We start from the raw sequence: 10120 nt of genomic DNA on the forward strand, positions 1-10120 counted from the left end.
CCAATTTTTGCGCTTGTGTCGCGTGAAATGAGGAAATCCGGATTTGGGACAAGGAAGCAAAGGATTTGAGCCTTTCCAATTTCTTGTCTCGGATATAAGAGAATAGGATAAACAAATGCAGCTGAGATTAACGTTACAACCGGTTGAAATACTATTTACTCTTTTTATTCCCCAGATGCATTACCTACTCCGGAAATGTTGCAAATAATTCTTTTCTAGATGTACCGGCGCCTAAAAATTGATTGACTGTTCCGTCGCCGAAACCATGCATGCATCCGTGAAATTTATACATTTTAATCTTTTTAAAAACATATTCTACAAATAGATATCTATGAAAATAATTTTTGATAACATCTCTATAATATTTAGCGTTGTGATTAAATAGCATTACGACATAATAATTAACACCGTGGTAGTTGTCCCGTATGATCTTTTACGTTAAACATGTAAGATCATAGTGACAGTAATTATAGCGATAATTGCCGCAACACCGTGCTATTTAACAAAGGTGTTAATATTAATTGCACAGTAAAAAGGATTTGTTTTAACATTGTTTTTTCGCATAAGTCCATGCTAGAAAAAGTTTTGAAAAGGGGCTAACGCATCATTGCAAGACCCACAGCAACGCAAACGCGGTTTGCGAACGATTAAACTATCCTACCGTCGCCGTACGTGCAGTGCACTCGAGTCGATCAACCGCTTAAAAAAATGCACGCTGACCTTGTTGACAGGTACTGAAGAGCGACCGGACGAGCAGTGCTCAACTACGACGACGACGCGACATAAATTTGGTGGCTCCGACGACGGATTCGTGGTTGTCAGATGGACGCGGCAGGCGCCGAAAATGGGCTAGTGGCACGTTAAAATACATGAGCTCATACAGGGGGAGCAAGAAGGACGGACATGTACGAACGAGCCATCCGGTTTGGCAGCTCCAACTGGGGAAAAAGAAAAGACCAGTGTCAATATGGGTGCTCCAATGCATCTACGCGGCCGATCCTTCGCGTTAAGCAATGCATGATTGTGTTTGTGTCCAATGCAGTCAAAACATAAAAAAGTTCCAGTGTCCAATACCCCAATGCTATCCAAACATAATAAAGAAAGAGGCAGCGAGAGAAGTTTTCGTTCCGTGTGTAAGTATATAATCTGTAATCTATTCTATAAAATAAGCTCGTGGAGACTTTCATGGACAGACTAGCTCCCTTCCACCTGTAAACTTTTATAATCCATTAAAATATATATCCAGGATGAATCTTCCTTACTGTCTCGTTTCAAAAAACCAGAACAAAAAAGGATGGAAACCGCCGTAGTGCCTTGCACATTTTGCCAGCCTCCATATGGACACATCCCAGGAATGTTCATCAGCGCTAACGCAAGATAGTGCCCATCCAACTACCACAGTCCCTGCTCTCTAAGTCACACTCGGATCAACTATCCAGAAGCAACGAAGTGCAACTCTTGCTCAGAAGCGCTTGCCGCCATGGCTGCAGCTGCGCTGCCACTGGACTGAGTCACGTACAGCTCTTGTAGCAGCTCCTGGCCGGCGTAGCGCGGCACTGCGTTGCATGCCCGCCACGCAAACTGGTGCTGATTAGCCGCAAACGTGCGCTGCGCCCACCTTTGCACAGATTCTGCAGAGGAAAGAGATGAAGCTCCGTGAAGCAAGAGCGTCCATGCACCGTCGTCCGGCAGGGTGCGCCAGGCTAGCCGCCATGCCGCGGTGGCGCGCGCTTCATCTCCTCCTGCTGCTCATCCTGTCGTCCTCCCCACGCAGCGCGGACTCGGCGCAGGGCGAGGCCGAGGCGCTCCTGAGGTGGAAGGACAGCCTGGCCGCCGCGCCGGCGGCGGACGCCCTCGCCTCGTGGTTGCTGAACGGCTCTGCCGCAGCCGCAACCGCGGCGGCGTGCTCATGGCGCGGCGTTTCGTGCGACTTCCTCGGCCGCGTCGTGGGCGTCGACGTGGCCGGCGCGGGCCTCGCCGGCACGCTCGACGCCCTGAACCTCTCGTCGTTGCCCAGCCTCGGCCGCCTCAACCTCAGCTTCAACGCGCTGACGGGTCCGTTCTTCCCGTCGAATGTGTCTGCGCCGCTGCTCAGCGTCAGGTCCGTGGACTTGTCGAACAACAACTTGTCGGGTCCGATCCCGGCGACGTTGCCGGCGTACATGCCGAACCTTGAGCACCTCAACCTCTCGTCCAACCAGTTCGCCGGCGAGATACCGACGTCCCTCGCGAACATGACGAAGCTTCAGAGCCTTGTCCTTGGCTCCAACCATCTCGCCGGCGGCATACCGCCGGTGCTTGGTTCCGTCTCCGGGCTACGAGAGCTCGAGCTGTCCAGCAATCCGTTGGGCGGCCCGATTCCTGCCACTCTCGGCAAGCTCCTGTCTCTGGAGCGCATCAACGTCAGCCTCGCTGGACTGGACTCAACAATTCCGAGTGAGCTCAGCCTCTGCACCAACCTCACCGTCATTGCCTTCGCCGGGAACAAGCTATCCGGGGGGCTGCCGCCGTCGCTGGCCAAGCTGACCAGAGTACGGGAGTTCAACGTCTCCAAGAACATGCTCACCGGCGAGATATTGCGGGACTACTTCACGTCCTGGACCGATCTCACGGTGTTTCAGACGGACGGCAACCGTTTCACCGGCAAGATCCCCCCAGAGGTCGCGACGGCATCGAGGCTCGAGTTCCTCTCGTTGGCGACCAACAACCTCTCCGGCATAATCCCACCGGTCATCGGGAGGCTGACAAGTCTAAAGGTGCTGGACCTCTCCGAGAACGGGTTCTCCGGCGTGATCCCGCGGACGATCGGCAACCTCACGAGCCTCGAGACGCTGCGTCTGTACGACAACAAGCTCACGGGCCGGTTGCCGGACGAGTTCGGGAACATGACGGCGCTGCAGAGGCTGTCCATAAACACCAACATGCTAGAGGGCGAGCTGCCGGCCGGGCTCATCCGGTTGCCGAACCTCCTCGGCATCGTTGCGTTCGACAATCTCTTCTCCGGCACCATCCCGCCGGATTTCGGCCGGAAACTGTCCATCGTCAGCATGTCGAACAACACGTTCTCCGGCGAGCTGCCTCCAGGGCTGTGTAGCACACCCCGCCTGCGGTACCTCAGCCTCGACGACAACGACATCTCCGGTACCGTGCCCTCCTGCTACCGCAATTTTACCAAGCTGATACGCTTCCGGGTGGCACGGAACCAGTTGACCGGCAGCGTGGCAGAGATCTTCGGATCGCATCCTGACCTGTACTACGTTGACCTGTCCGGGAACTCGTTCGACGGAGAGCTCCCGGAACACTGGACTCAGTTCAAGAACCTCTCGTACCTGCACTTGGACGGCAACAAGATCACCGGGACAATCCCGGCCAGTTACAGTGCCATGTCTGCATTGGAAGGCCTGAGTCTCGCGTCAAATCGTCTCGGTGGCGCGATACCGCCGGAGTTCGGTGAACTGCCTCTGCTTAATCTGAACTTGAGCCACAACATGCTGTTAGGACAAATCCCTCTGACGCTGGGGAACGCCAGGAAGATGCTAGAGCTGGACCTATCTGGAAATCATCTCGACGGCGGCGTGCCAGTGGAGCTGACCAGACTGACCCACATGTGGCACCTGAACCTGAGCAACAACAACCTCACCGGAAAAGTGCCGGCTCTGCTAGGAAAGATGGACTCGCTCCAAGAGCTTGATCTCAGTGGCAACCCAGGTCTGTGCGGCGACATCGCCGGCCTGAATTCTTGCCTCTCGTACCCGATTAGTGGTGACTCCAAACGGTACATAGCGAGGCGGATCCTCATCGTCGCGCTGGTTTCCGCCGCGGCGCTGCTGCTCTTCATCGTTGCAGTGGCGTGTGTACTGGCCCGCAAGAGGAGGCGGACCGGCCAAGACAACGAGGGCACGACGGCGAGCGGCAGCACGACGGCTCTGACGGCTTCCATATGGGGCAAGGACGCGGAGTTCTCATTCGGCGACATCCTGGCGGCGACGGAGCACTTCAACGAGTCCTACTGCATCGGCAAGGGCAGCTTCGGGAGCGTGTACCGCGCGGACCTGCCGGGCGGGTACCGCCTCGCCGTGAAGCGGCTCGACGCGTCGGAGACCGGCGACGCGTGCTGGGGCATCAGCGAGAAGAGCTTCGAGAACGAGATCAGGGCCCTGACGCGCGTCCGGCACAGGAACATCGTCAAGCTCCACGGCTTCTGCGCCATGGGCGGGTACATGTACCTGGCCTACGAGCTCGTCGGGCGGGGCAGCCTCGGGAAGGTGCTGTACGGGACCGGCAGCGGCGAGAGGTTCGACTGGCCGGCGAGGATGCGCGCGATCGGAGGCCTGGCGCACGCGCTGGCGTACCTGCACCACGACTGCTCACCGCCGATGATCCACCGCGACGTGTCGATCAACAACGTGCTGCTGGACCCCGACTACGAGCCGCGGGTGTCGGACTTCGGCACGGCGAGGTTCCTCGCCCCCGGGCGCTCCGACTGCTCCAGCATCGCCGGCTCCTATGGCTACATGGGACCAGGTATGTCACCGACTCACCGTGATACATCAATTGAATCGTAGATGTGTAAATGTCGCACGCTCACTTTGGCACGGGTGGCGTTTCTCGCCGCAGAGCTGGCGTACATGAGGGTGACGACCAAGTGCGACGTGTACAGCTTCGGCGTGGTGGCGTTGGAGATCCTGATGGGCAGGTACCCGGGCGGCCTCATCAGCTCCCTGCACTCGCGGCGCCCCGAGGAGCAGGGCGGCGTCGACGGCCTGTCGCTGCTGATCAAGGACGCGGTGGACCAGAAGCTGGACCCTCCAGCCGGGCAGGTGACCGGGCAGGTCGTGTTCGCCTTCGTCGTCGCCCTGTCGTGCGTCCGGATGAACCCCGACGCCCGGCCGACCATGCGGCACGTCGAACAGGAGCTCGCGGCGCGGAGGAGGGCGGTCCTGGACAGGCCGTTCGCCGTGATCAGGGTCGGTGACCTGACTACTAGTTCGGCGGCTAGCTTAGTTGACATGATGATCGGTAGCTAGCTTAGTTGCATTTGTACAGGAACAGGGGCCTCTTTTGTCCCGATCAGCTCGGTTGTGTACTTTCTGAACGTTTGTGATTGCATTAGAGTGGTTTTCCAAAGTAAATGTGTGCCGTACTTGCCGGTTCTGAGCTGAAATTTGTGTATAAAAAGAGATCGTAAGTAAAAAAGATGGTCCCGACTTTATATATTATAAAAAGGAATTTTAAAGTCTATATTACTACAACTGGTCTTTAAATGTGAGATTAGACCTCAAGTAATAAAATATTATTTCTACATTATTCTTCTCTCTTTCTCCAGCACATGCGAACAATTTTTCAAGAGTGAATTATACAAAACTATAAGTATGGTGTCATTTATAGTATAAAATTACAAGTATTATGAATATTAACATAAAATTATAAGTATTGTATATTAATTTCACACAAAAATCGATTTTAATTAGATTCATTCAAAAAATAGTCTTATGTTTCTCCAAAAATTCTAGAATTTTTTATATATATTTCATAATCCATTTGCAACTAATTTTAATGGACTCACCCAAAAAACCTGTGTGCAAAAACTAAAATTCTTCAAAAAGGTTACTTTTATAACTCCTAACAATTGTTAAAGTCTCAAATAAAATTTAAAAAATATGAGAAAATTTATTAATATTTTTCTTATATGATGAACTAATTTCTAAAATTATTTTCAGTACTAGGTTATATGATAAAAAAAAGTGAGTTTCTTTGTAAGTATATAAATAGAGCATTAAAAAAACTCATTTTTTCACCATAACCTATAATTGAAAATAATTTTAGAAATTAGTTTATCATATAATAAGAATATTAATGAATCTTATATATTTTTTAGGATTTTATTTGAGACTTTAACAATTAGTAGTAGTTATAAAAGTAATATTTTTTGAGAATTTAGTTTAAATTCTACATAACCTTTTTAGGTGAGTCCAATTAAAATAAATTATGCATGGATTATGAAGCATGTAAAAAAAAATTTAAAGTTTTTAGAGAAACATAAGACTATTTTTTAAATAAAACTAATTAAAATCAAATTTTGTGTGAAATATTTACAATATTTATAGTTTTATGTTACAAATAATACTATACTTATAATTTTGCACAATTCACATCGTTTTCTATTTCTATGTGGGATCTAACTTAGAACCCAGGATCGGCCATCTTTAAGGCTCATTAAAACCGCGGGGGGCACGGCCCGGTCGGCACGTGGGGAGCACGGCCCGGCCGGCACGTGGGGGCACGATGGGCCGGCGGGGGCACGCGGGTTAACGGGTTAAACGGGCCAGGAACGGTCCGTTTAACCCGTTAACCCGATATTTTTGAATTTTATAGCCGTTTTGTGACCGTTTGAGCTCCAAAAAATTCAAAAAAATTTACAAAAATCACTATTTTTCACCTATAAATAGAGGAGCACCTTGCCCTTCCATTCCACACCAGCAACATCATTTTCTCTCTTGTTTCCTCATCTCATTCTTGTCTCAAAGTTCCTGAGAATTAGCGATAATTTGGCAAAATTAGTTTGAATTGTTGCAAAAAAATCCGAGCAATTCCAAAATCGTCATCCTGCTGACTTGCTATCTTGAAGTTGAAGAAATCTTGGTGATTTTTTTGCATTGTTGTTGAGTCTTATTTTATTATTAGTTTTATTACTTGATTATTTCTAACTCTGAATATTTGCAATTTTTGTAGTGTCATTCGACATTGATCATGGATGCCGATGATCATGATACATCCATAGATCATGATTTTTTTTCTCCAAGGACTCACAGGGGACTACGGCCCCTTTGATACCAGTGCTGCAGGTGATGATGGACCCGACGGTAAACCTCCGGTTGGTTCACATCCAGGTGATGCAGCAGCAGTTCCATCGTCAAGCTCTACAAGTGCGCACACATTAACAAGCACCGGGTCTAAAAGATCAAGAGTCGGTACTTCCGAAGTTTGGCAAGACTTTGAAAGGATCTACAAAGAGGAAGATGGGGTAAGTGTCAGGTATGCTAGGTGTTATATTTGTAAAAATGAATTATCTGCAAAGCTGTCGGGTGGAACGGGGCACTTGAAGAGGCACGCCACAAGTTGCAAGCGAAAGAGTGGAGCAGCCATGAAGCAGACGGTGTTGCAGTACAACCCCGACGGCTCTGTTCATCATTGGAAGTACGACTTTGCTAATGCTCGAAAAGAGCTATGTCGCTTCATTGAAAGAGCGGATCTACCACTCAATATCGGTGAGTCTGTTGCATTTGAAGATTACATTAAGCAAGCTCATAATCCTAGGTTCACGCATGTTTCTAGACAGACAACTAGTAGGGATATAATAAAATACTACAATACGTGTCGTAGCAAGCTTAAAGAAATATTGCAAGCATGTACATTTTCAGTTGCTTTGACCTCGGACATATGGGCAGGTAGGGCTAGAGAGGATTATCTTAGTGTGGTTGCTCATTTTGTTAATAATGATTGGGAATTAGAAAAGAGAATAATAGGTTTTCGTTTGATTAACAACGCGCATACCGATGAAAATATTGCTGAAAAAATATCTCAAGTAATTGCAGACTTTGGTCTCACGAATAAAATATTTTCTATCACTTTAGATAATGCCGGTGCAAATTCTAGAGCAATGGATATTCTTACTCCGTTGTTTAGTACTTATGCTGAATCTTTCTTGTTACATCAACGTTGTGCTTGTCATATTATCAATCTTATAGTAAAATCCGGTTTGAAGAAGTTGTCGCGATACTTAGACGATTTTCGTACTGCAATATCTTTTGTGAACTCCTCTAACCAACGAATTACAGCATATAAACAGTATTGTGTTGCAATGGGTGTGCGTCCACGTAAGTTTGCTCTGGACATGCCGGTGAGATGGAACTCTACTTTCTTGATGCTTAAAAATATTATACCATATAAGAGCACATTTGGTGTGTTTATTCATACACATTACCATCAGCATAGGGGTCAAACTTTACTCACGGAAGCGCATTGGTATGTTGTTGAAAGGATACTGGAGTTTCTTGAATTTTTTTATGATTCAACTGTGAGTTTATCAGGAATTTATTATCCAACATCTTGTTTAGTAGTGCATAATATTGTTGAAATTGCTACTCATTTAAACAACTATGAAAATGACAATCTTCTAAGAGATTGTGTAGTTCCTATGAAATCTAAATTTTTAAAGTATTGGAAAGAAATTCCTTTGTTGTACGTCTTTGCCTTTATTTTAGATCCTAGAGCTAAAATTGTAGCTTTCTGTAGAGTTCTCGCAATTCTAGGTGATGCACTTGGCCATGATTATTCTAATTATTATACTAATATTTGTTCTAAGTTATTCGAAGTTTATAGTAAATATGAAACAAAGTATGACGGAGTTCGCCTGCAACGACCTCCACTAGCACCCATAACAAGTAAGAAGACGACAACGTGAGGGAAAATATTTGGTGCAGGTTCTTCATCAAGAAGTTCAGACTCTTCGTCACGATCGTCTACGGGCACCGGAATTCCAACATCCGGAGGGGAGCTAACTACCTTCATCGACAGTGACGTTATCAGCCACGAACAAGAAAACTTCAACATACTGCAATGGTGGCATGAGCACAAGACGAATTATCCAGTGCTTTCACTGTTAGCGCGAGATTTGTTAACGGTTCCTGTATCTACAGTTTCTTCTGAGGCTGCCTTCAGTCTTACAGGAAGGATAATCGAAGAGAGAAGAACAAATCTGTCAAGTGAGATGGTTGAAATACTCACCATAGTAAAGGATTGGGAACAAGCTGAAGCACGAATGCAACACACTGCAGAAAATACTGAGCTTGAAGAATCATCCCAAAATTTGTATCTAGATGCTGATGAGAACGTGTAATTTTAAATTTTTTGAGCTAGGTTGTACTCTTTTTTCCTTTGCTAGAAAGGTTTTTAATGAGACAACCTATCAATAAAGCTCATTTTTAGAATTAATCATGTGCCCCTATTATTTCTATGTTTTTTTATTTTATTCATGTTTTTTGTTTATTTTTTTTAAAATAACCCCCACGGCCCCACCCCCACCCACCTCTCCTCTCATCGTGGCCTATAAATACCATCTATTCCATCTCAAACTCTATGTAATCTCATCAGCCACCCATATCTCTTTTCCTAGTTGCTAGTTAAGTAGCCAGTAGCCACTTCACATCAAGTCATCAAGAAACCAATTCCATATTTCAATTCATGGATCAAGACGCCGAGAACTCGAGTGCATGGTCATGGGTGTGACAATATTTTGAAAAGGTCTTCAGAGAAATTAACGGGGAACAGGTAAGATTTGCTAAGTGTAATATATGCAGCAAAGAAATAGGTGCCAGATCTCCAAATGAAACGGGACATTTGAAGAAGCATATTAAATATTGCAAGCAAAATTATGGGGTTTCTAATGAAAACATGTAATTTTCGGAGCATAATCGTAGGTTGTACTCTTTTTTCCTTATAGTAGAAAGGTTTTTAACGAGGCAACCAATCAATAAAGATCTTATGTATTTATTTTCTATATTTTTATTGTTTTTTTGGATTTTTTTAGCTATTATTTTTGATTTTTTTCCTATTTTTCGGAGTGCTGACGGGCCGAACGTGCCTCCACCGTGCCAGCCGGGCCCGTCGTGACTTTCCGTGCCGACCTGGCCCGTCGTGCCTCCACTGTGCCGATCGGGCCCGTCGTGCCGACCGTGCCGTGGGCCAACCCGGCACAGCACAGTGACAGTTGGGCCGTGCCGTGAGCCGACAACTCGGCACGGCACGGTCCGTAACAATAAATGGATCAATCGGGCCATGCCGATTTAGGACCGTGCCGAGTTGGACCCGTACCGAGCCGACTCGATTGACCCATTTGAACATCTTTACCCTTACCCCGCGCAGCCATGGAGCGCTGTACGGCACGCCCATGTTGGCTGACAAAGTGTGCTGTTTCTGGTCAGGTGTCATTGTGTCCGCAGAGGTACCGACCGGGGCTCGCGCGACCTTCTTGGCCACGCCAAGTTTGGGTTCAATTGCCCTGAAATGTATTCCACAAAACCATACTACGAAAACGATTACATAGACAAAAAACACAATA

The 10120-nt window shown here is 47.3% G+C and overlaps 1 protein-coding gene across 1 annotated transcript; it reads left to right on the forward strand.

Moving 5' to 3' along the window:
- Positions 1–1332: 1332 nt before the first annotated feature.
- Positions 1333–5221, forward strand: LOC133906953 (MDIS1-interacting receptor like kinase 2-like). The gene is made up of 2 exons (XM_062348922.1): positions 1333–4524; positions 4618–5221. Exons 1-2 carry the CDS (start codon positions 1647–1649, stop codon positions 5025–5027), a joined length of 3288 nt encoding a protein of 1095 aa, XP_062204906.1. The 5' UTR covers positions 1333–1646; the 3' UTR covers positions 5028–5221.
- The last annotated feature ends 4899 nt before the right edge of the window (positions 5222–10120 follow it).

Source organism: Phragmites australis, chromosome 24, assembly GCF_958298935.1.
Source record: "Phragmites australis chromosome 24, lpPhrAust1.1, whole genome shotgun sequence".
NCBI lineage: Eukaryota > Viridiplantae > Streptophyta > Magnoliopsida > Poales > Poaceae > Phragmites > Phragmites australis.

Excerpts from the sequence above, each read along its gene's own strand:
- LOC133906953 (XM_062348922.1), top strand. The coding sequence starts at position 1,647 with ATGAAGCTCCGTGAAGCAAGAGCGTCCATGCACCGTCGTCCGGCAGGG. Across the intron at positions 4,525-4,617 it reads CTATGGCTACATGGGACCAG|AGCTGGCGTACATGAGGGTG; the intron begins GTATGTCACCGA and ends TTCTCGCCGCAG.